General features: G+C 45.9%; 1 protein-coding gene across 1 annotated transcript in view; it reads right to left on the bottom strand.

Annotated features, from left to right (window-relative positions):
• The window catches only part of trip10a (thyroid hormone receptor interactor 10a), a 195,983-nt gene extending 177,869 nt beyond the window's left edge, over positions 1-18,114 (bottom strand). Inside the window, exon 1 of the mRNA XM_063036010.1 lies at positions 17,868-18,114. Coding sequence (XP_062892080.1) covers positions 17,868-17,891 — 24 coding nt within the window. The 5' untranslated portion in view covers positions 17,892-18,114. The remainder of the gene's footprint in view (positions 1-17,867) is intronic.
• Positions 18,115-27,189: the final 9,075 nt, after the last annotated feature.

The following is a 27,189-nucleotide window of genomic DNA, read 5'->3' on the forward strand; positions in this document are numbered from 1 at the left end:
CTTATCAATTAGGTTCTGCTGGAGAGCATTCCCAATCCTATTTTTCAACCCTCATCACATTGTCTTTTGCCCTTTGCTTTTTCCACCTATCACCTCCCAGCTTCTCCCTTCAATCTCTGAATGCCCCCCCACTCCCTCAGCCACCTACCTTCCCGCTTACCTGGCTCCTCCTATCACCCGCCAGCTTGTACTCCTTCTCCTCCTCCCACCACCTTACTCTGGCTTCTTACCTCTTCCTTCCAGACCTGATGGAAGCGTCTCAGCCCAAAACGTTGACTGTTTATTTCCCTCCACAGATGCTGCCTGACCTGCCGAGTTCTCCAGCATTGTGCATGTGTTACTCTGGAGAATGTCCAAGTATGGACTTTAGGTAAGAACTGGCCTTAACTGGAGGCAAATCTGGGCCAGATAACTCGAACGCTCCATCTTCACTGAAATGGCCCAGATGAATTTGTATAACTCCCCAAAGTAGAAGACTCGATTTAACCTCCAGTGGTGCATCACTGACAATTCATTAACCACAGCACTAAAGTATTAAAGTTGAAACTTGGCTCGAACCCACAACCAGGGGAAAGGACAGATTGGCAACTGGTTTAAGACTGGCAGATTGCAACTATACTGCCCGACTTGCTGAGTTCCCCTTACATTTCGTGTGTATTACTCAAGATTTCCAGCATCTACAGAATCTCTTGAGTTGAATAGAATATGCTGCAATCACAAAGCACAGGGGTCCTCTCTGTGGGTTAAGGCTCTGAATTAATGCTCTAAATTAGGATGTGCCTCATCAGCGGGGGTATCTTTAGAGAGATCTGAAAGTATACAAGATCAGGATGGGTTTAAACAGGGCAGAGAGGAAAGATGTTGCCACTACCCAGTGGTGAAGGACAAGATCATTTCAAGTTTTGGGCAAAACATGCAGAGGACAAGGAGTAATGCATTTTTAAGTGACCTACCTGTGGTGCTAGAAACAGATGGAAACCGGAGCCTTTAAAAGGGTATGTGGTCACCCCGTTATCGAAAAGGTGTCACTGACGCGAAGACTTACAAGAATGTTGCCAAGACTCAAAGACCTGAGCTATGGGGAGAGGTTAGGCAGACAAGGAGTTTATTCTTTGGAGTGTAAGAGTCTAAACAGTTCGTGCAGTTCTATTACAGCTCAGGGCAGAGTTCAGAGTTCAAAGTTCAATTCGGATACCATCTGTAAGGGATTTGTACATCCTCCCCATGAACAAGTGTGGTTCTTCCAGGTGCTCTGGATTCCTACCACATTACAAAAGCACACTGGTTAGTGGGCTAATTGGTTATTGTAAATCATCCTGTGATTAAGCTTGAGTTAAGTAGGTGGATTGCTGGCCAGAGAGTGGCTCTTCAGGTCAGAAGGGCCTGTTCCGGGGTGGGGGGGGAGAGGGGGAGAGGGAGGAGGGGGGAGGGGGGGAGGAGGGGGAGGGGGAGGAGGGGGGAGGGGGAGGGGGAGGAGGGGGGGGGGGGAGGGGGGAGGAGGGGGGAGGAGGGGGGAGGAGGGGGAGGAGGGGGAGGAGGGGGGAGGAGGGGGAGGAGGGGGAGGAGGGGGAGGAGGGGGAGGAGGGGGGAGGAGGGGGAGGAGGGGGAGGAGGGGGGAGGAGGGGGAGGAGGGGGGGAGGGGGGAGGGGGGAGGGGGGAGGGGGGAGGGGGAGGAGGGGGGGAGGGGAGGGGGGGGGGGGGGAGGAGGGGGGGGGGGGGGGGGGAGGGGGGGGAGGGGGGAGGGGGGGGGGGAGGAGGGGGGGGGGGAGGGGGAGGAGGGGGGAGGGGGAGGAGGGGGGGAGGGGGAGGAGGGGGGAGGGGGGGGAGGGGGAGGAGGGGGAGGGGGGGGGGGGGGAGGGGGGAGGGGGGAGGGGGGGGAGGGGGAGGGGGGAGGGGGGAGGGGGGGGGGGAGGAGGGGGGAGGGGGGAGGGGGGAGGAGGGGGGGGGGGGGGGGGGGGGGGAGGAGGGGGGAGGGGGGGGGAGGGGGGAGGGGGGAGGGGGGGGAGGGGGAGGAGGGGGGAGGAGGGGGGAGGGGGAGGGGGGAGGAGGAGGGGGGAGGGGGGGAGGAGGGGGGGGAGGGGGGGAGGGGGAGGAGGGGGGGAGGGGGAGGGGGGGGGGGAGGGGGAGGAGGGGGAGGGGGAGGGGGAGGAGGGGGAGGAGGGGGGAGGGGGGAGGGGGGAGGGAGGGGGAGGGGAGGGGGGAGGAGGGGGAGGGGGGAGGAGGGGGGAGGGGGAGGAGGGGGGAGGGGGAGGAGGGGGAGGAGGGGGAGGGGGGAGGAGGGGGGAGGGGGGAGGAGGGGGGAGGAGGGGGGGGGGGGAGGGGGGAGGGGGGGAGGGGGAGGGGGGAGGAGGGGGAGGGGGGAGGAGGGGGAGGGGGGGAGGGGGGGAGGGGGGGAGGAGGGGGAAGGGGGAGGGGGAGGAGGGGAAGGGGGGAGGGGGAGGAGGGGGAAGGGGGGGGGGGGGAGGGGGGAGGAGGGGGAGGGGGAGGAGGGGGAGGGGGGAGGGGGGGAGGAGGGGGAGGAGGGGGAGGGGGGAGGGGGGAGGGGGGGAGGGGGGAGGAGGAGGAGGGGGGGAGGGGGAGGGGGGAGGAGGGGAGGAGGGGGAGGGGGGAGGGGGGAGGGGGAGGAGGGGGAGGGGGGAGGGGGAGGAGGGGGAGGGGGGGGGGGGGGGGAGGGGGAGGAGGGGGGGGGGGGAGGGGGGAGGGGGAGGGGGAGGGGAGGGAGGGGGAGGGGGAGGGGGGAGGGGGGGGGGGGGGGGGGGAGGGGGAGGGGGAGGGGGAGGGGGAGGGGGAGGGGGAGGGGGAGGGGGAGGGGGGAGGGGGGGAGGGGGGGAGGGGGAGGGGGAGGAGGGAGGAAGGGGGAGGGAGGAGGGGGAGGGAGGAGGGAGGAGGGGGAGGGGGGAGGGGGGAGGGGGAGGGAGGAGGGGGAGGGGGGAGGGGGAGGGGAGGGGGGAGGGGGAGGGGAGGGGGGAGGGGGAGGGGAGGGGGGAGGGGGAGGGGAGGGGGAGGGGAGGGGGGGAAGGGGGGAAGAAAAGAAAGATGAATGCGCAGTTTTTTTCTCAGGAAAAAGGAATCAAAATTAAAGGGCATAGGTTTAAAAGGAAGGGAAAGGCTTCAAAGGAACCCGAGGATGGTACACATACAGAATGAGCTGCCAGAGGAAGTGGTTGAGACAGGCATCACAACAACACTTAAAAGATATTTGAACAGTTAAATGGATAAGGAAGGTAATAGAGGGATGTGACCCAAATGCCAGAAATTAGACTACATTAAATGGGCATCTTGGTTGGCATAGACAAGTTGGGCCTACTTCCATGCTCTGGCTGTATCAAGAGAGACTCAGAAGAATTGCAAAGGTATAAGGAAGGCTAAAAAATGAGACTGTTCCATGGCAAGCTGGCAGAGACTCAACGGAAAAAATGGTCTCTTTTCTACGTTGTAACAAATCTTATATTCTTTCCAGAATGTCGAGAGAATCTGTGTGCAAATTACTCAGCCTTATGCCTGCCTGTTGAGGAGTTTAGTGATGATCTAAGCACCTAGTGACCACACAGCTGGCTTAGTGAGGAAGTGAATGCTCCTGGACACTGGCCAACCCCCACCGAAAGAACAGCATCGACATCAGCCTCAAACACGCTCTAGTGATCCCAGCACAGGAAGAACGCGAGAAAAAGGAAGAGATACTCGTGGTCAGGAAAAACGACTGTTGCTGGCTGCTGAAGAGATCTGGTGGGTTTGCGAATTCCTCAGAAGACACCCCCTCTCAATTAAATCAGAGATCAGAGGCTAGCCAAGAGCTTCAAATGCGGAAACACTGCTTGAGTTGGGTCAGATGGCCCAATTCCATACAGCCAACTATTTTATCGTCAAATATAAAAGCCTGATGCCCAAAGGTCAAAATCCTGTGGTGTTAAGCTGCTGTCTCCATTGAGGTCATGACTCAGACTTGATTGTCTTTTTTGTCCAAGAAGTTCCTAGGGGTGGTTTTGGGGACAGAGAGGGGAATTATTTCTTTAAGCTCTTGCTAGAGAAGTACAGGACTCCACACCATGTTCTTCAAAGCTACTCCACAGTTTGTTTTTGAGAGCATCCAAGGGGTAAAGTGGTGTCTTGGCTCAATTTAGATACAGCAGCATCGCCCCAGGGCTGTCATTGGAGTCAATCCAGATTCTGGTTGATCATTGCTCTGCAAAGCTTGGAGATTCCAGGTCCTGATGGACGGGTCTCACACATTCACATGTATCTGCCAGGAAACTCCACTGCCAGGCTATAGTAACACAAAGACAAGTAGGCCAAACAAGAGTCATAAGAACTATGATATAAATGGACAACATCCAACTCAGCTCCAAACCTTTTCCCTCCTTTCTTCCTTGGTGTTAACTGGTCAGCAAAATGTGATCCATGCTATTCAAAACATCTTCCCAAGTGGTCTCATGGCCTGAGTATCTGGGTTGAGTAGAAACACAGCAAAATATAAACTAATGTAAATGAACTGTAAGCACTTGTGTAGAAAGACCCAGGAGAGGGGCTATCATTCAACATAATGAAGACCCGCATTTTAATAACGTAGGAAGACGTCCAGAAACACTCATTAGCAAACCAAACACGATAACAAGCCACAACAAACTGCTCAGACTAACGGTCACAGAGATGACTCTAATGAAACATTTTAGAGAGGGTTTTCCACAACCACCAATGAGAGGCAACAAATTTTAAGGACAACAGAAAATAATGACATCAAAGCAATTGGTATGACCCTTATTTAATATCTCCACAAATAAAGGGTTACTATTTACAGTAAATCACTCATTCAATACTGTTCTGAAGAGACTATGTCACAAGATTATGCATTACAAGAACAGATCCTTGGCCTACCTCATCCATTCACGCTATTTATCAGCACTAGGTTCTTCGTCTACATGTGTGGCTGCCTCTTTTTCCACAGTGGACTGTACTGAGCTCCTAGGTCTGTTCAGTTCCTTTGAGGTGGCCTTGTACCCTTCCCAGGTTTGTACTTCTCCATTATAGTGTCCCTGATATGCCTTGAATGCTCTTTTGTCTGTTGAAAATCTACCATACAAAGAGAGGGGTATTTATCCAGGTGATCCTCCAATTTTATACATCAACAAAATGGGTGAGTTGGTAACGTAGTGTATAGTACTGCACCTGATGAAAGTTAACATAGTGATTCCAAACGGGATGAATGCTTTTTCAGCCTCACAATTTTGGTTTTTAATTTTTAGTAAATTGACAAAAGGTTTTAGCATTCTTTTGATTTGGCACGATGAAAAATGTTTTGTAGATTAGCTCAAAAAAATCCTACTTCAATACATCTACATTTTGGGTCACAGTTTGACGATAGAGGGGAAGCCTTTTAGGACCGAGATTAGGAAAAACTTCTTCACACAGAGAGTGGTGAATCTGTGGAATTCTCTGCCACAGGAAACTGTTGAGGCCAGTTCATTGGCTATGTTTAAGAGGGAGTTAGATATGGCCCTTGTGGCTACAGGGGTCAGGGGGTATGGAGGGAAGGCTGGGGTGGGGTTCTGAGTTAGATGATCAGCCATGATCATAATAAATGGCGGTGCAGGCTCGAAGGGCCGAATAGCCTACTCCTGCACATATTTTCTATGTTTCTATGTTTCTATGAGACAGTAAAATGTGAAAATAGTTGTGGGGGCTGAACCCTTTTTCAAGGCACTGTACCTCTGCCATGGGGAAAAGTTTCTTACCATCTACCCTACCTGTGCCGCTCATAATGTTGCATACCTCTATCAAGTCTCACCTGCTGCAAGGAAAACAACCTTCGTCTAGCCAGTATCTCCTTATAACTAAAACATTCCATATCTTAGTGAATCTTCTCAGCACTCTCTCCATAGCAATCTGCAACTACCTATTCAATTCCAATAATTTCAGTGTGTTTCGAACCAAAGGCAGAAGGAAGTTGCTTTAAAACCCTGACAGTCAATGTCAGAGGATTAGACTAGTTTTTATTTCTACTTTCTACTCCCATTCCAACATCTTAGTTCATGTCCTCCGCTACTGTCACATTGAAGCCGCCCTCAAGTTGGAGGAGTAGCACCTGATTTTCCGTCTGGGCAGCCTCCAACCTGTGGCATGAGTATGGATTTCTTTAACTTCCATCATTTCACCCCCCTCCCTTCACTTTTCTTTCATTTCTCACTCTGGCTTCCCTCTTAACTCTTTTCCCATCACCTCCTTCTGGTTCCCCTATGATGCACTCTTCTCTCCCATCAGATTCCTCCTTCTTCAGCTGTTCACCTTCACCACCCAACTTCTCACTTCATCCCCACCCACCCAGCCTTCCCCCCAAACCTATCACCTTCCAGCTTGTACTCCTTCCTTTCCCCACCTTATTCTGACTTCTTCCACCTTCCTTTTCATGAACAAAGGGCCTTGACCCAAAACAGCAACTGTTCAGTCCTTTGCATAGATGTGCTGAGCTCCTCCAAAATCTGCAGAACACCCTGTGGCTAGACTAGGTTCTGGCTGATTAACCATCAGATCCTTGTGGTCTCATACTGAAGTGAAGCAAGGCAATTGCTACAGGAACAGGTCCCAGGGACGGCCACTCACGACTGGTCAACTATCACAGTCTGACCACGTGACCTGACTGTGCTGTGCTTGGATGCTGAGAATAAAAGTTGAGTCAGGAAGAACAAGAAGTCACAGTGAAGAGAATAACTGGAAAAATTACCTCATCATTGTACCTTACACCAATCAGACAGCGCAGAAAGAGGCCATTCAGACACAACTAGTTTCTGCCAGCAAATGCAATATTATAACTACCCGGACAATACAAAAACTCTTTACACGCGAAGTGCTTCACACCCAATAAAATCCTTCAACATCCTCCCCAGAACGCTGAAAAGTCTTCCATAGATAGCTTATCACTTCATGTCCCCTCCCCAACCCGAGTACAATCAGTGTTGCTTCAGACTAGACTTACAGCAGTCAAAATGTGCACAGCAAGATGTCACAGCGTATATTTAGACCTTTCACCACTTAGCCAACTCTGACTGGGTTAGCTGAAGGAGCAATACACTCAGGCCACTTTATCAAGTACCTTCTTTATGTTCGTGGTCTTCTTCTGCTGCTGTAGCCTATTTACTTCAAGGTTTGGCATGTGCATTCAGGGATGCTCTTCTACACAACACTGTTATAACGTGTTTGTGTTACTGTCAGCTTGAACCAGTCTGGCCATTCTCCTCTGATCTCCCAGCTTCACAAGGCCTTTTCGCCCACAGAACTGCCACTCAATGGATTTTTTTTTTGCTTTAAGCACCATTCTTTGTAAACTCTAGAGACCGCTGTGCACGAAAATCCCAGAAGGTCAGCAGTTTCTGAGATTCTCAAACCACCCTATCTGGCACCAGCAACCATTCCATGGTCAATGTCACTTACATTACATTTCTTCCCCATACTGATGTTTGGTCTGAACAACAACTAAACCTCTTGATCAAGTCTGCATGCTTTTATGCATTCAGTTGCTGCCACATGATTGGCCAATTACATATCCGCATTAACGAGCAGGTGTACAGCTGTAACTAATAAAGTAGCCGCTGAGCGTACATGCAAGGTTACCTGGACAGGTTGCCTACTCTTCTCCAAATGAGTCAGCAAGATTCTTTTTCACCCTGATTAAACATCTAGCCTAAAAGACACAAAATGCAGCCCAGCACTCCACCATTCCACAGCAACTGCCCCAAAGCTCAAGTCTCTGGAACGGGATTTAACATACAAATACTTTATCAATTAGTCAGAGAATTTAGGAACTTGCTCAAAATTATGATGCAACCTATGTGACTAACTGCTTGCACGTACTCATGGAGAGAACAGGGAAGATTTCGTTCTAAATGGTAGGTCAATTGGCCACTATAGATTGTCCATGTCATCTTGAACAAAAGGGGATATCTTCGCTCAACTTCACTTGCCTCATCGCAGAGATTTTCCCGTGACCTATGGATTGATATTTATTATTTTCTCTTTCTTTTTGTACTTACACAGTTTGCTGTCTTTGGTACACTGGTTAAATGCCGTATAGTTGGTGTGGTCTTTCATTGATTCTGTTATGGTTATTATTCTTTAGAATTATTGAGTATGCTCGCAAGAAAAGGAATCTCAGGGTTGTTACGGTGACATACATGTACTTTGAATTTCACCCCGTAGCATAGATAAGAGACAAAATAATTAGCAACCACCTGAAAGAGAAAAATGTTGCAGAGGTACAGGGAAATTGAACTGCTGGGAACCTGTATACAACAAAAGACCAAAAATGCCTTTTTACACTAAATGTCAATAAATTGGATGATGGAATTGATAGTTTTGTTGCAAAGTTTGCAGGCGATACGCAGATAGGTGGAGGAGCAGAAATGGCAGACGGAACAGTGCGGAATACAGTGTCGGGAAGTCATGCACTTTGGTAGAAGTGAAAGGGCTGACTACTTTCTAAATAGAGAGAAAATACAAAAAACTGAGGTGCAAAGGGACTTGGGAGTCCTTTCAAGAGGAATAGAATATAAAAGCATGGATGTAATCTTGAGACTTTATAAATCACTGATGAGGCCTCACTTGGAGTATTGTGAGCAGGTTTGGGCCCCTTATCTTAGGAAGGATGTGCTAAAGCTGAAGAGGGTTCAAAGGAGGTTCACAAAAATGGTTCCGGGATTGAACAGCTTGTCATATGAAGACTGTTTGATGGCTCTGGGCCTGTATTGACTAGAATTCTGAAAAATGAGGGCTGACCTCATTGCAAACTGTTGAGCGGTGAAAGGCCTTGATACAGTGGATGTGGAGAGGATGTTTTCTATGGTGGGAGAGTCTAAGACCAGAGGACACTGGCTCAGAATAGAGGGGTGTCCTTTTAGGATGAAGATGAGGAGAAATTTCTTTAGCCAGAGAGGAGAACCTGAGGAATTCTTTGCCACAGACAGTTGTGGAAGCCAAGTCTTTACGTACATTTAAGGCAGAGGTAGAGAGATTCTTGATTGGTCAGGGCACAAAGGGATACGGGGAGAAGGCAGGAGACTGGGGCTGAGAGGAAAATTAGATCAGTCATGATGAAACGGCGGAGCCGATGCAATAGGACAAATGGCCTAATTCTGCTCCGATATCTTATGGTCTTATGAGTTCCTCCAGCATTTTGTGTGCTGCTCTAGAATACCAGCACCTGTAGATTTCTGGTGTTCTTGATATCCCATGTACCATAATTCCATTTTATTTGCCCTTCATTCCCAGAATCTCCCACCACCAGATTCTACCGTTCACCTACACATTACAGGACCAGTTGCTACCACCTTTGGGATGTGAGAAGAAACAGAATCAGGTTTAGTATCATTGGCACGTCACAAAATTTGTTGTTTTACAGTAGTAGTGCAATACATTAAAAAAACTAAATCAAAATTATAAATTAATATATTAACTATTGTATATTCAATTAACTAAGTGTGGGGTTCTCAGTAATATTAACTGTAATGTTAACTGTTAACTGGTCATAATAAAATGGCTTCTTTGTAATGTTAACCGATGAGGTAATGCTCTTTGTAGCTGAAATGTTTGGGTTATAATTATAGATAATAGGGAAATAACCAATGTAAAGTCAAGTTATCCTATCTGTATATGTGGGAACCTGAGTGAGTGCATGGCAACTTGGCGAGGAGAGGCGAAGAGGAAGGGCGTGCGTGAAGCGCTCTGGTAAACCACCGTGGTTGGTGTTAGTCTGAGGGTCGAGCAGTCCGGAGGAGATCGAATGGTGCAGAAAATACTCTGTTTCTTGAGCACCAACGATTGTGCGCAAATTGATTAACTCTGACAAGTGTGGCACCCTTTTCTTTTATATTTGTTTCCCTACCAACCACAGTCACAGTAAGATTTATAAAGTGTAATCATTTAATCGTACATTGTGTACTGTCTGATGTCTTACGTTGTGGGGTGCATTACACAGCATCTACGCAAACAGGAGACACAGTTTGGCGGGCAGACGATGGTTTCCCCCTAAACGAACGTGAGGTGACAGCGCTGAATGTTACATAAGCGCTGCAAAAAGGGGGCAAGAAAAAGTAGAATTCATGGGTTGGTTTATCATCCATTCAGAAATCTGACGGCGCAAGGGAAGATGCTGTTCCTAAAACTTCAGTGTGTCTTCAGGCTTCCGTACCTCCTCCCCAAGGAGCTGGGGGAAACCCAGGCAGCCACAAAGAGAACATGCAAACTCCACACAGGCAGCACCAGAGGTCAGGATGGAACCTGGTTCACTGGAGCTCTACCAGCAGTGCCACCTTCTCAGGAAGTGTGATGGGACTGGCGTACCATGCTCGATGAAGCAGGGCAGTGTGAGGGGGGTTTCAGTGGTGACGGGCGAAGAGATGCTTCAGATTCAATTTCCAGGAATTCCCTCTTCACAAGGACAAGTAACACGACGAGCCAAACCTTAAAACTTGTACTTCAATAAAAAATGCCCTCCCTCCACTTTGCAAATCACATAAGCAGTCCAGACAACTCATTTTAACTTCAAAATTTAAAGTTTATTATCAAAGAACATATATGTCACCATATACTACCCTGAGATTCAGTCTTTCAGGCATTCACAGTAGAACAAAGAAATACAATGGAATCAGTGAAAAACTACACAGAAACAAAGACTGACAAAAAACAAAAAATTTCAAAGCGCATTAAAATATGTATACAATATACAACCCTGAAATTCATCTTCCCGCAATCAGCCACAAAACAAACACCACAGAACCTGTTCAAAGGAAAAAAAAATCGTACAAAGACCAAACATCTAATGCACGATGACAAGAAATTGCGTGAACAAAAGCGGGCAAATAGTACGCAAACCATGAAACATCAAGCCACGTTGCCCCCGAAGGAGAGTCCGCATCCACAAGCCACCAAGGCGAGTGAAGCCCGTCCACAAGTCAATGGCCACAAGCCACCGTCACCAAGCCAGTTGGTTCAGCGCTGCGTCAATCTTGCAACAGCCAGTTCCACGCCGAAGCGTCTCAAACAAATCGCACAATTCGTGTAAAAAAAAACCCGAAAACACATGGAACATAAACTGCAGAGTCCCTGAAGTGAGCCAGAGCTTGCTCAGAGCTGAAGACATCATACATCAAACCGCAGTCCCCCAGAAGTGAATCCACAGAAGGAACCGCCAAGGAGTTGAATGTTGAGGATTAGGAATCGAACCTTGCAGCATGGGACTCCAGACTCCTGCACGCTCTACCTGCAGGAGACCAGTAAAACGCAGACAGATGGCACTGACAGCTGGTTGTTTTCCTTTCTCGTCCCCGTCGATTTTAATCCTGTTCAACGCTTTAATTAGTGCGTAATAATGGAGCCAACCACGGATCCACGTTCCGCCATTAGGAATTGATGGCTGCCCCTCTCATTCTCGCCAAATTCACTGGGAGATCACAAAAGCACCAGATCCTTCAGTCAGTTCAAAAATACATCCTTACAATGGAAATTACAAGCTGCAATCAATCGCAGTTCAGGAGAAGTATACTTAGAAGAAGAGTATCAAGCAGTCTCATGAGCTGTCTGCAGGACGTCGCCACTGGAAAACAAACTGTGCAAATACAAACAAAAACAAATAGTACTGAACACGTGAGTTGCTGAGTCCATACACTGAGGAATCAGTTCAGTGTTGAGATGAGCCAAGTCATCCATGCTGGTTCAGGAGCATGATGGCTGAGGGGCAATAGCTGTTCCTGAACCTGGTGGTGTGGGACCCGAGGCTCCTGTACCTTCTTTCCAATGGCAGCAGTGAGAACAGAGCCTGGTCTGGATGGGGAAGGTCCATCTGGTGTGTGTGTGTGTGTGTGTGTGTGTGTGTGTGTGTGTGTGTGTGTGTGGGTGGGGGGGGTCAGGGACAAAGGAAGTCAAGAGAGGAAAAGTTAAATATGTATCTTCAGTGTATTTTGTTCTTGTGTTTCCAAATTGAACTCCAGCCTACAGGTTATGACAAAGATTCCGCAAATCCCAATTAGCTGTGGGTCCGGGCTCCAATGCACGTTGCTAATCTCTGTACAATGGATTTGGCAGGAAGCAGAGGAATTCAATGCTCTGCCAGGGAAGGAGACCCGACAGCTTCATCAGACCTTGTTTAAGCAGGAGTGATAAGAAACCTCACAACTGAATCACTCTTTGGGAAAATGCTTGGAAGCTGCTGCAGTTTGGAGGAGGAGTTACACAGAAGAACGTAACAAGACGCTGGAGGAACACAGCTGGTCAGGCAGCACCTAGAGAGGGGAAGAGACAGTCTAAGTCTCAGACTGAAAGCCTCTACCAGGATTGGAAAGGAATGGGGAAGAAGCCAGAATAAGATGGTGGTGGGGGTAGGGTGGGAAGGTGTACAAGCTGGAAAGTGATAGGTGAAGTCAGCTGAGGGAGTTGTCAGAAGAAATGACGCCAGGAGAAGGGAAAAGTGGGTGGGTGGGTGACTGAGGGATGAAGTGAGCAGCTGGAAGGTGACAGGTGAAAAAGGTAAAGGACTGAAGAATAAGGAGTCTGGTTTAAAATGGCACTGGTGAAACACAGTGACGACTTACTGGCAGCAAACAAAACTACTATTTTATTAATCTTACTTTTCTGGAAGTTGATCACTCCAATCGATAGCCTGTAACTTTCCTTTCAGAGTTGAGCTTTCGAATCGCCAGTATGACCTGGCATTCTTGTGAGGTGAAGTGAAGTCCTGAAGGTGCAGAACAGATGTGGCGTGACAAGTACGGGCCGAATCGAGGCGACAGGGCCCGGGCCCCAGGCCCAAGAGCAAGGAACAAGCCGATGTTTGACCCATTCCAGCACCGGGCCAGATTTGAAAGATAGGTACGGGCCGAATCGAGGTGACAGGGCCTGGGCAAGGAACAAGCCGGTGTCTGACCCATTCCAGCATTAGGCCAAATTTGAAAGATAGGTACAGGCCGAATTGAGGTGACAGGGCCCAGGCCCCAGGCCCAAGAGCAAGGAACAAGCCGGTGTCTGACCCATTCCAGCATTAGGCCAAATTTGAAAGATAGGTACAGGCCGAATTGAGGTGACAGGGCCCAGGCCCCAGGCCCAAGAGCAAGGAACAAGCCGATGTTTGACCCATTCCAGCACCAGGCCAGATTTGAAAGATAGGTACGGGCCGAATCGAGGTAGTCGAGCTCAGGGCCCTGGTCCGAGAGTAAGGAAATGAGCTGAGTCTTGTCTGATTTAAGCCCCAGACCAGATTGAACAGGTCACAGTGCTCAGCTTGTCGCTCACCAAGGTTTACTCGTCTCCAAGGCTGTGGTCTGCGACTAACAGGCTCCTGGATTGGCTGTGACTGGCTTTGTGGCTGTGAACTCACTTTCATGAAGTTCTGAATGTAATTTGCACACTTTTTATTGTTTGCACGATTTGTTCTTTTCTCCCGCACCCCACATCGGGTGTTTGACAGTCTTCTTTCTTTAAAGGGTTCTATTGAGCTTCTTGGTTTTCTGGCTGCCTGTAGGAAAATGAATCTCCAGGTTGTATTTAATGTACATAATTTGACAACAAATGTACTTTGATCTTTGCACCTGATTGAAAATGAACATGGGAGCTGTGGTGGCAATTCTGGGTGAGCACATGGTTGAAGAGTCACAGAGCAGCAGAAATCACAGCGAGCGAGGGCCTCACTGAACGCCCAATGAAAAGAAGATTTACCTCAATTTACTAGGGTAGACATATCTCTTAAGAGACTTTGCAGTAGAGTAGCAAACCAAAAACGCAAAAGATTCTGTAGATGCTGGAAATCCAGAGTAACACACAGTCAACAGTATGGAAGAACTACAGTTTCCTCTTATATAAAGAGCACAGACCCACCATTTAGCAAATATGCCAAACCAAAGTGAAAGGAATTACGCTGGGTCTTATAAAAATCAGTGAGGACCCTGCCCTGCAAGCTTTAACATCCGATCTTCACTCCAAAATCTCATTTTTTTTAAATTATGAAATATTCCTGCTAGTTTAACCACATCAACACTGAGTTGTATGGACAAACAGAAATGTCAGAAGAACTTAGCTGCTCAAACCCACCATCGAGGATATCTTCAAAGGGCAGAGCTTCAAGAAGGCAGCATTCAACCTTAAGGAGCCTCACCATCTTCTCATTACTACCACCGAGGAGGGACAGGACCCTGAAGACCTGCTGAGTGTTCCAACACCTTCTGTTCTTATTTCATATTTCCAACATCTGTAGCTATTTTAATTTGTCCTCCAACGCTCTGGCCAAGTGACTTTGAAGGGAACTTGCTCCTAAGTGCAGACATTCATCACTCTATCAGTAAACCATTACAACAAATTTAGCCGTCATTAGCGCATTGTTTACCATTAAAACTTGCCTTCCTACATGACTAATCCACTTTATGTAACTACTTCTGTGGGTGCAAAATGCTCCAAATGTGGTCATGTATGATATAAACGGCGGAACGTACAATAAAAGCCACAATAGCAAAGTAAATCAAATGTTATGTGTGACAGTAAAATACCCAAGATTTTCAGACTGCCTATACTTCCCATTGCTTCCATAAAGCAGCTAGAGTAATCAAAGACCCCACCCACCCCAGATATCCTCCCTTCTCCCTCTTCCCTCAGGCAGAGGATGCGAAGTACAGAAAGCACATACCACCAGGCTCAAGGATACAATTGTAATACTACTGAATAATAGTCTGGTACAATAAGATGGACTGGACCCACTAGATTTTTCAGATGCTGGAAATCCAGAGCAACACACAAAATGCTGGAATGACTCAGCATCTATGGAAATGAATAAACAGTCGACATTTTGGGCTGGAGCCTTCCATCAGCATGATAAGATAGACTCTTGACCCACCTTGTTAGGGTCTTATTGTTTATCTGCACCACACTTTATTCTCCATTCTGTTCTTTTACCATGCGTTCCTTGTGTTCTAGGTAATGAATTGATGTAAATTCTGGATGAACAGTATGCATCTCGGCACATCTAACAATCATAAACCAATTCCAATTCTGCACCTGAAGTATTTTGCTTATGAGCAAGATAATACTTTGTTTGACTTCACTTTTCTTAAAGGCAACTCCAAACCCACTGGATACTTCCAACATTTTTTTTTAAATCTCAAGTTTTCATTATCTGCATTTCGTTTTTACACTTTTCAACTGTGTTTTACTTAAAATTCATTGGACTGAAACATTTAACTCTGCTTTTATCTACAGATGCTGCCTGACCTGTTTCCAGCTCTCATTTAACAGCCCTTTAACACCTAGAATTTCAAGTGAAACAAAAGTCACCCTAACTACTGTGCATGATAAAAAAAAAGTTAAATGTTCAACAAATAAAAGGTTTGATTTGCATTGTTATTTTAATTTGCACTGTGCAGTGAATTGCTCTGGATGCATAGTATGCCCTCAGATAGGAGGAAAAAGCAGAGGGAACTAATTGGATAGTACAACACTCACGTAATGGATCAAGAGGTCTCTTATGAAGTGATCCAAAGAAATCAAGACCAGATCAATACAATCAGAAACAAGAAAATCTGCAGATGCTGGAAACTGTGTGTGTTGCCAAATCAATACAAATACAATTCTTCGTGTTCACACAAATGAAACCTCTCGTGCTCTAACAGTGTGCAGGAGAAACTCAGTGGATTCCTAAGCATTGCTGAGAGGAAAGGAGTTGTTTACATTTTGGGTCAAAATCCTGCATCATCAACAGTTCCTCCACACTACCCCCCCCCCACAGATGCTACGGCCCCTTGAGTTCCTCCAGCAGATTGTTTATTGCTCCAGGTTCCAGCAGCTGCCATCTCGTGTCTTTCTTGTTTCATCCCATCAGAAGCAAAAACCTTCTCCTCCTCCCTCCAGAAACCACTGAGACACTAAGAGCAAGATCCTAGCGAATCCAACCCAGAAACCGGATCAACTACTCCCCCATTCATGGATTTCTCAGCAACAGGGTGGAGTTCTCTTCTCGAGGAGGTAACTCTCGTAGCAATCTGAAGAGTACTTCAAAAAGGGAAGAAAATCCAAGAACTGCAAACTAAAACATTTAAAAAGCTGCAGATGCTGGAAATCTGAATGCAGCACCTGTGTTGACGGAAAAAGAGTTTAACACTCTAATGTCAGCACACAGAAAATTCAAGGGGAACTCTGTGGCCAGGCAGCATCTATGGAGGAAAATGAAGAGTCAACGTTTTGGGTCACGATCCTTAATCAGTTGAAGGGCCTTAGCCCCCCAAAAAATTGCCTGTTCACTTTGCTCCATAGATGCTGCCTGACCTGCAGAGCTCCTCCTGCTTTTTGTGTGTGCTGGTCCAGATTTCCAGCATCTGCAGGTCTCTGGAGCCTAACATTCCATTTTGCCAAAAATGTCATCAACATGAAACATTAACAGCCTCTCTGGCCAGAGATACTGCCTTGACTCGAGTGTTTCCAGCACTTTTTTGTTGAGTCATCAAGAGAGTTTGATAGGGTTAAAGGGAGGGGGACCTCTCCACCTTTGGGGATCCGGTACCAGGTGCCATGAGGGAATTCCCGAGTAGTGGAATTAACTCCCAAAAGGATTGGGGGGGGGGGGGACGAGGCAAAACAGAGCGAACGCTGGATTAGTGGGAGTGCGAACGATACAAAAAGGGCGGGAGGAGGTGCGTACGGACCTGTTGGGGTCAAATGTCACGCCTCTACGCATTGGCCTTTATACCATTCCCTAAAACATTACAAGTCATTTATTTCAACAGCGTCTTTAGTCAGAAGGGCAAGTAACGCACGTTATACCTTAAAAGCTGGCGTCATTGGAACAAAGGACTAAATTAAGACACGGGTACCGTGCGCCCGACAAGGCGAGGCTACAAAGTTGAAAGAGAACCCTCACGCAGGTATGGGAAAAGGGCAAAAGGTGGGGGCAGGAACTTCTACCGAGGGGCAAAAAAAGATTCGAAGGGCCGAGTGCCCAGCTCGCAGCCACGATCCCAGGAGAACAATACCAAACGTATCCGGTTTGTCGCGTACATCCAACTAAATAAAAAATCTCACATCCTATTCCATAGCCAACAGGACCCCCCCCCCAAATAAATCGCTGGTTTGCTCTCGGGATCGACAAAGCGTGTCGTGTGCTGCGTACTATCTCGAATTACTGCTCCTCAAAGTTGCAGCTCATACCTTTGAAGATTAAAACAAAAAAAAACACCCAGACACACCAAACAGCTGGAGGATTCTCCAAGTAAAGCCAGACAGACCTTGCAACGAAGGGAAATTTTACAGGAATGAAAAGCAACATGGGGGGGGCGCCGATATTCCCAAAACCTTTCAGGGTTTTTTTTTTGCCTTCTGTAATACCGAAATCGGCGGTTTAACACAAAAGGTTGTTACATGTTAACATTTAATTCCAAGAAGAATGGTTCTGGCATTGATGGGTTTTATTTTAAATGTCTATGGAGAGTTTAAAATTAACACACATGGGGGGGGTGAAGGCTTGTGGAAAGTGGTACGGAGAAATCTTCCACAAGGTCTGCAGCGAAGTGTCAGAAACCTGGGAAGTCGACCCCTTCGCAGTTTTAAAAAGATGCGTTTCTTAAACCAAAACACACACAAAAAAAATCCCTGCAAATCGTTGTAATCTGGCCAGAGGGGGGCCGCTTCCTACAACAGATACATCCACACAAGAAAGGGAGGCAGGGAAAGAGGGAAAATAGTTTTGGTGTAAGTTGGGAGGTGAACTAATTTGGACCACATTGACTTCACACCAAAATAAAACTTTCTTGGGGTATCTGCGATGCTAGTTGCCGTACGTCCAATACAACAGGAAACTCGCCATCAACATTCCCAGGACATCTGATTTCTTGGCGTTTTTAAACAGCACTTACCCACAGCTCCGATCCCCACTCCATAATGTTCCAACTTTCTGTAATCCTGGTCTCGACCAGACTGAGAAGTAGGACCTCTTCAGTTTTAAGATTTTCTCTCTCTCTCTCTCTATTTCTACCTCTTTGCCGTTGTGGGTCTTTCTTTGGAAAGCAAACACCGATTGTGAGAACTCCTCTTATGAATGAAGTTGCTCAGCTTTCTCAAGCTGTAAACATTACCCCAGCCCTGGCTAATTTCACTTTGCCAATTTCCCTGCGCTGCGCAGCCCCGCGTCATCGACGCCAAATCCGCCTTAAAAGCTCAACTGCGCCTCCCGGCGATCGTGGCAGGAACTGGCTCTCGCCTCAAATCTGTCTGCAATGCAGTGTCGGGCTATTGTCTGGAAGCAGATGCTGGGAATTAAGTTATAAACGCAGGAAATGCTGGAAATACTCAGCGGGTCAGGCAGCTTCAGCTCCCGATGAGAGGTCATAACACTGCAATGTTAACTCTCTATTGTCTTTATCCACGGCTGTTACATGATCTGTTGAGCTTTGATCTATTGTGCAGGATATTTCCACGTGGATGCAGTAAAGATGAGTTGTGCTCAGTTGAAGGGGAAGGGGAGGGGGAGGGCAACACCAAATGAGCTTCTATGCATTGTATCCTGAATGCAGTCGTTGCCCAAGTTGACTACACCATCCTGCAGAGAGATAGAGGACCAGGTATGGGTTGTCAGTCAACCATTCACATTAATTTCAGTAATACAACATGGAAATAGACCCTTTAGTCTAACCAGGCCATGCTGGCCAAGATGCCCATCTAAGCTAGTCCTTCTTACGCGTGTTTGGGCCATATCAAATATAATCAATATTATCATCCCCTCAAACCTCATCAAGAAGCTTCAAGGCCCTGGCCTCAATACCTCCTTGTGCAAAAGGATTCTCAATTTCCTCACCTGCTGACACTGGTCAGTTTGGATTGGCAACCATGGATGCAGTGCTAATTTTTTAGGTACCAGGGCTGACAAAATGCTTGCCATTTCCTATATCCTCTATATATGTCACACCCAATTTGTGTACCTGCTCATTTCATGTACTGGGCAACTTCCATGCCCATTCATGTAATGAGCAGGTACACAAATTGGGTGTGAAATATATATATGAATAGGGCTTCTAATGTCAAGCACTAAACCAAGATGAAAGAAATATATAAATTCCATAGCTCCACAGAAATATAGTGATAGTTAAGACATTAACAAGATTATAGCCTTTCACTACATTTCAGTGTATAACTGATACAATAAAACATATAATACTTAATTTAATAATATGACAAAGTATTGCACGGTTGCAGTCACTAATTATCATAAAATATAATTATCAAGCAAGTAAAGAAAAAAATGGTAATCATGTATTTTACCAATTTAAAAGTAATTACCTACTTACCAAATGCCACCAATGAGAAGTTTCACAATAATTTCCACAAAGGGTCAGGCATAATATGTGTTCGGGGGGGGGGTCTGAAGCAACTCTTGTCCTGGTGTCATCTGCTGATCTGTGGTACCGCAGCCATGATGTGACATATGGCTCAGGATTCCACTGAACTAGAGGAGGTCCGTGTAGTTTAACAAACATAAGTGTTGATACATGAGTTATGAGAATTGTTGAGCGTGTTGTTGTTATTATCAAGTTCATGTGACTGAATCCTCTCTCACACTCAGCAGTACTAATCGGAATAACTTGTAATGGGCATAAATCTTGGGGGATGTGGCATCCACCATCCTCCACATAATCTCTGAAGGCATTTATTACAGAGGAAGAAAAAAGCTTAAACCTTTTACAGAGAGATGATATTGCAGCTTCTCCATAATCAGGTGGTATTTCAGCAAGCCAGTTATCTTTATCAAGGACACACTTTTCATTTAGCAGGGATTTATACATACTTTGAGGTTTAGAAGTTTGAGAACCTTTCAAGGATGTTGCCATGAACATACGGTGCTGCAAATTGTTTATAAGACTAGTAAGAAACTGCAGATAATTAATGGAGACAATTTTATTGCTACTTGTTAAGGTAATTTCTCCAAACTTCCCCTTTTCAACTGCCTCTTGAGCTTCTAGAGTTTTTGTACCAGGTTGCTCTTTCAGTCCATGCAGTGATCTTATGCTCCTTTGGATCAGTTTGTCTGCATGAATAATCGTAGTACTGTAGTGCGTTTCTATAAACACTCTGACAGTAAACCAAGTTCATGCAACATGTCCTACATTAGAGCTAAGTCCAATAGAAACTGTTCTGAAGAGAGTCTTTTCAGACCTTCACAGGTTTTTCTGTCACTCCCAGATCTTGTTTCATCCTTCATTGCTTTTTCAAAATGAAAACACAGTGCTTCATAATTTAGTCACACTGCTGAAACTGTTCGAAACGATCTAGCTACCCACCTGGTGCCCAGAACACAGCCTATTTTGCAAATTTGTTGTTCTAGTTGAGAGGCACATTCAAACATTTCCTTTTTATTTAGAGGTGATCTGTAAACAGAGTACAATTTGTCCATAAATGATTGAAAATGATTTATTCCATGAACTTCTCTCACCGAATCACCGACTGCAAGTTCTAATCTATGATTAAGACAGTGCCAAATTATCACATCAGGGTAATGTTCCTTGAGAATTGTAGCAACACCAGATTTGACACCAAGCACCATGCTCACCCCATCACTTGCAAATGCTACAAGGTTCTGTTTCAAGTAAGAGTCATCAAACCCATGGTTATTGAGACAGTTCAATAGATGCTTAGCAATAGTTGCAGCTTTCTGATCAGGCAGTTCAATGGGGATCACCTTCCTCATCACTTTCACATTTCAAATAAACTATTAGGGCGGTCTTAATGCTCAGGCTTGTCGATTCATCAATGAGAACAGAAAATTTGCCATTTATCTGCTTGATATGCTGCAAATTTTCTTTTTCATATTAATGACTATGTGATTAATTATCCCTGTAGCACTAGTGCGGGAATACAGTCCAATTCCAATGTCAATACCAATTTTTTTTAAGTTCCAATAAGCCAAAGTGATCAGAGTATGGTCTGTCATTCTGAGCTAAATAATATGCAGAACAAAAAATTGAACAAGTTGCCTTTAGATGTGAAGCATTCATGGTGTCACATAATTTTCCAAGAGCATCTTCACTAGCTATATTTTCAACACTTAGAGCAGCAGCGTGAGCTTTTGATAGTTTGTGATCAACTATCTTTTTTCTGAGAGACTACAAGCGCGTACTTCGATCGGCTCCATAATAGGATACTTGGTACAGCTGCCATGCCAATTCTCCCGTGATCTTTAAGTTCCTGAAGCGCTTTATGTAGCTGGCCAGCCATCTCTTACTAGCCTTAAATTCCTTCTCCCTCTCCTCCACCCCCTCACAGTAGTGCTCACAGAGGCTAAGTGCTTTTTCACGCATCATTTTGCCATCAACAGGGATATGCTTCTGTGACATGTCCTCCAGCCACACACTTAATGCTTTCTCAGTCTTTGCAAGCACTTTATCACAAACCAGAGAGACCACTTTTGCCGTTGTAGGTCCACGAATTTCAGCTTCTTCCTGCTTTATTGTGCGAATGCTCATTTCGTTCTTAGCGACCTTACGGCCCACTTCAGCAAGCAGCATGCCTCTTTTCAAAAGATCTAAGATTTTTATTGTCTCGGTGAACAATGCTCAAACAACGAGTGCTGGGGAGAGACTGAGGGTCTGTGAAATGGCGGGAGGCTACAGCAGAGAATGCTGGGACAACGGGTCGAGCGAGGAGGAATTTCACAAAACAGTCACAGCTCCAGGATTTCACCAAAAACGATCAAATATCCTAATGTTACTAGTGGTATTTTCCCCACCAGCCACCACCCCTTCTCCCCAACCCCCACTTCCATAAAATTCCCTCTATTTAATATGTGGCTGCTGTTAAATTCCCCACTTGTTTATTTGACTATTTTTTCAGAGGTGCCGGAGCGGGGCTCCGGTGAGCTCCAGCAGCACTGCACCCCAGTTGGCAACAACATCTCCTCCACAATCTCCATCAGCAAAGGTGCACAGCCCCTGCTCTACTCGTTTTACATTTTCGACTGTGGGGCCAAGCACAGCTCCAATTCCATATTGAAGTTTGGTCACTGGCTGAATCAAGGGTGGTGATGGATCAGCATATAGGAGGGAGATCGAAAATCAGGCTGTGCGGTGTCACAACAACAATCTCTCACTCGATGCCAGCAAGACCAAAGAGCTGACGTTGTCCCCACGCGAGGTGCGATCCGCTGTTGGGATTACTTAAACACCAGCCCAGATAGACTGGGGGCTGCTCTCTCTGCGACGCTGAGGCTGTGAGACTTACCCCGGCTGCTGTGCTTTGAGTCTGCGAACTGTGCAGTGATTTGCCCCACTGATATGAAGAACTGAATACTGTGGCTTTGCGCCTATTCAGGGCGGCTCAGGGGATTGGGATCTAAGGACTCAATTTGGTTCAGAATGCTGTTTTTTTTGCTTGCTTCTATTGTTCGCATGATTTGGTTTTTACTCTCTTTCTCTGTGTGTATTGGAGCTTAGTCTTTTTTGTTGTTAATTGGGTTCTTTCAGGTTCCTTGCTTTGTGACTGCCTGTAAGCAAACAAATCTCAAGATTGTATAATTTATATATTCTTTGATAATAAATGTGCTTTGATACTTTGAAAGGAAACCGGAAGTCCATGAGCCAGTCCCCAACATGGGATCAGAGGTGGAGAGGGTCATCAACTTTAAATTTCTCGTTGCTGACATTTCGAGGGGACCTGCCCTGGGTCCACCATGTAAATGCAATTACGAAGAAAGCACGGCAGCAACTCTACTTCTGTGGAAGTGCGAAGATAGGTATGATATCAAAAACATTGACAAACTTTTATAGATGTGTGCTGGCTGGCTGGATCTCAGCCTGGTATGGAAACACCAATGCCTTTGAATGGAAAATCCTACAAAAGGTAATGGATACAGCCCAGTCCATCACGGGTAAAGCACATCTACACAGACCATTGTCGAGGGAAAGCAGCATCCATCATCAGGAACCCCCACCACCTAGGTCATGCTCTCTTCTTGCTGCCGCCGTCAGCAGCCTCAGGTCTCACACCACCAGGTTCACAAACAATTATTACCCCTCAGCGGTCAGGCTCTTGAACAAAAGGGGATAAGTTCACTGAACTTATACTAAGATAGGTGGTGTTGTGGATGATGAGGTAGGTTTTCAAAACATACAGAGAGATTTAGGACATTTAGAAAAGTGGGCTGAAAGATGGCAGATGGAGTTTAATGCTGAAAAATGTGAGGCGCTACATTTTGGTAGAACTAATAAAAATAGGACATACATGGTAAATGGTAGGGCATTGAAGAATGCTTTAGAAGAGAGGGATCTAGGAATAATGGTGCATAGTTCCCTGAAGATGGAATCTCATGTGAATAGGGTGGTAAAGAAAGCTTTTGGTTTGCTGACCTTTATTAATCAGAGCATCGAGTATAGGAGTTGGGATGTAATGTTGAATTTGTACAAGGCATTGGTAAGGCCAAATCTGGAGTATTGTGTACAGTTCTGGTCACCGAATTATAGGAAAGATGCCAATAAAATTGAGAGAGTACAGAGGAGGTTTACTAAAATGTTGCCTGGGTTTCATCTCCTAAGTTACAGAGAAAGGTTGAACAAGTTGGGTCTTTATTCTTTGGAGCGCAGAAGGTTGAGGGGAGACTTGATAGAGGTGTTTAAACTTATGTGGGGGATTGAAAGAGTTGACATGGTTAGACTTTTTCCACTGAGAGTGGGGAAGATTCAGACAAGAGGGCATGGGTTGAGAATTAGAGGACAAAAGTTTAGGGGTAACATGAGGGGGAACTTCTTTACTCAGAGAGTGGTAGCTGTGTGGAACGAGCTTCCAGCAGAAGTGGTTGAGGCAGGTTCTATGTTGTCATTTAAAGTTAAATTGGATCGCTATATGGACAGGAAAGGAATAGAGGGTTAAGGGCTGAGTGCAGGTCGGTGGGAATAGGATAGGGTAAGTGTTCGGCATGGACTAGAAGGGCCGAGATGGCCTGTTTCCGTGCTGTAATTGTTATATGGTTATATGGTTAACTTCACTTGCCCCATCACTGAACGGGTCCCACAGCCTATGGACTCACTTTCAAGGACTCTTCATCTCATGTTCTTGATATTTATTAACTATTTATTTATTTATTACTATTTACTCTCCTTCTTTGTTTTTCTATTTGCATAGTTTGTTGTGTTTTGCACACTGACCGCCTGTCCTGTTGATGCAGCTTTTCATTGACTCTATTATGATTATTGGATTTATTGAGTATGCCCGCAAAAAAATGAATCTCAGGGTTGTATATGGTGACATATATGTACTTCGATAATAAATTTGCTTTGAACTTTGAATATCCCTCTAAACTTATCCTATCCATGTACCTGCCCCAATGTCTTTTATACACTGTGATTTACCTGCCTCCACCTCCCTTGGTAATTTGTTCCACATACTCACCACCCTCCATGTGAAAAACTTGCTAGTTGATATTTCAGGTCAAAACCCTTCACCTGAAGTGAATGGAGAAGATTTCAGGTTGAAACCAGAAACGTTGACTGTCCATTCCCCCGTATCGATGCAACTTGACCCACTGTGCTCCTCCATCTTGTTGCTTTCTCTATAAAACTGAAGTCTTCCAAGACTCTGCATTGCTTATCCTTGAATCAGTCAGGAATCAAAAGGTTGAGCATGGTGCAAGAGTAATGTCCTGAGCTGTGTATACTTCAATGCCGGAAGTATGGTGGGAAAGGCAGATGAGCTCAGGGCATGGATCAACACATGGAATTATGACATTGTAGTCATTAGTGAGACTTGGTTGTAGGAGGGGTAGGTCTGGCAGCTCAATATTTTGGGGTTCCGTTGTTTTAGACTCAACAGAGCAGAAGGGATTAATGGGGGAGCGGTGGCATTTCTAGTAAGGGAAAATGTCATGGCAGTGCTCAGTCAGGACGGACTGGAGGACTTGTCTTGTGAGTCGTTATGGGTGGAACTGAGGAATAAGAAAATTGTCGCCGTATTAATGTGCCTCTATTATAGACCACTGAACAGTCGCGGGATTTAGAGGAAGAAATCTGCTAAGAGATCACAGACTGTTGCAAGAAACATAAGATTGTTATAGTCAGCGATTTTAACTTCCCACATATTCACTGGGACACCCATACTGTAAAAGGACTAGATGTGACAGAGTTTATCAAATGTGTTCAGGAAAATTTCCTCAATCAGTATTCCCAATGAGAGAGTGTGCAGTTCTTGATCTCTTATTAGGGAATGAGAGAGAAGTTTCTCTAGGGAAGCACTTTGCATCTGGGTGATCATATGCCATTTGTTTCAAAGTAAATATTGGAAAAAGATAGATCTGTCCTGTGGATTGATATTCTAAAGGCTCATCTTGATGGAATCAGAAAGGATCTGACAAGCGTGGCTTGGGACAGGCTGTTTTCTGGCAAAGGTGTACTTGGTAAGTGGGGGGGCCTTCAAAAGTGAAAAGCTTGAAAGTCAGAACAAAAGGTAACAGTGGAATACCCTGATTAAGAATTCTACAGCCATTCTGTGAGGTATTTCACGTTGACGGTCTTCTGTAAAGGCAGTGGGTCCTGCTGACAGAATGATTTGGTTTCAGCTAAAGGTAAAGTTATGTTGTTCAACTTAGGAATGTCGTGTCAGCCAATCAGGATGGTGGGATCAGGAGAAGGTCCTAGAGAGAGCTGGGTGGAGAGAGATTTGTGACGGACAGTGGTCGGGTTCATAGTCTTATAGCAGGAGATGCGGAGAGGAGAGGATCCGGGAGGACTTTCGGAGATTCCAGTCCGAAGGAGGGACCTTAATACGAGGAGTGCTTTGAAAGACAAAGGAGTCCATGAAGGGAAGGGAAGTTCTACCTGTGATTAATGAATGGAATTCACTGCTGTGAGTAAAGCTGTACACCCGACCATTATAGAAATGACATGAGCCCCAATGTTGTGTGCACATTTAGCCTGGCCCTTTCAATTTTTTTCTTCTTTTTTTTTCCCTATTAACTGTTTGATAAAGCTGAAAGTGGTACATCTATTTTCTTTATCATTTTAGACAGTGTATGATCTGCTATTTCTCGCCAATCGATAACTGTGTATGGGCAGTATTTACAAAGCATTCACTCAAAGTGACATTCCTTTAATCGGGAATTCCCGATGTTCCTATTTGGTTGAACCTCAAATCATACCGACCTTAGACGAATATTGTTTATGAATGGTGGCCGTCTCATAGCTGAGTCACGTGGCTTTTAGCAGAGTTAGCTAACAAGCCAAGTTATACAACCCTCGGTGAGAAGGTTATATTTTGTGGGGGCTTTGTCCTGGTTTTCAAATACTGTGTGAATGATGCTTTAGGATTAACTGAGCGGTTTGTGTGTTAAACTAGTGTGTTAAACGGCCAGTGGTTAAACTAGTGTCAGGGAAAATGATTAAGGTACATTATTATGGATGCCACAGGGATTAATGTTTAGTACAAATCAAAGAGATTAACCACAAATAATGCTTGTATTCTGAGTGGAGTGGATATTCGAAGCCCTGATGAACTATTACGCAGAGTGCTGAGTTATGTAAAAGTATTGGGCAAAGTTATGCTGGTTGAATGGCGTTTTGATCAATTGGCTGGTCAGGATGTCAGGTTAGTCCAGACTAGAGTAACACAACTGAAGTAGCGCTGCCCGATACGTTAGGAGAATCTGGAGAGGTGGCATCGTGGGCAGTCCATATTTTCAGAGAAGTTGGGGAATGTAGCTGATGGTAAAGACTTTAAAAACAAGTTGCTTGTAGCTGAGGGTGAAGACTTCAAAGACAAGTTGATCTTATTTCTGCAAAGTGAGGGAAAGGAGCTGTCAGTTGTAAAAGGCCGAATAGACCCTTCAGTAGGTGATGGAAATTCTGAGCTGGTTTCGGCAATTACATCAGTGGTAGATAAATGCCAAAGTGTACCAGCAGAGAGCCAAAGTTATCGTCAGCTGAGAACGTTTTCTGGAGTCAAGCCCACCCCCAACGAGGAAAAAGAATATGAGGCTTGGGCAGAGCAGACATCTCAGTTACTGGATGAGTGGCAGTGCTCAGATAATATGAAAAGACAGTGACTGCTAGAGAGTCCAAAAGATTCAGCTGCTGAAATGGCAAGGTGTCGAAAGGCAGAAAACCCATTGGTCAAATCCGTAGACTATATATAAACATTAGAAAAACTTTTTGGCACAACAGACAGCCCAGCGGAGCTTATGATGAGGTCTAGGCACACATTCCA

The sequence above is a fragment of the Mobula hypostoma genome, chromosome 29 (genome assembly GCF_963921235.1).
Source record: "Mobula hypostoma chromosome 29, sMobHyp1.1, whole genome shotgun sequence".
In the NCBI taxonomy this organism is placed as follows: Eukaryota; Metazoa; Chordata; class Chondrichthyes; order Myliobatiformes; family Myliobatidae; genus Mobula; species Mobula hypostoma.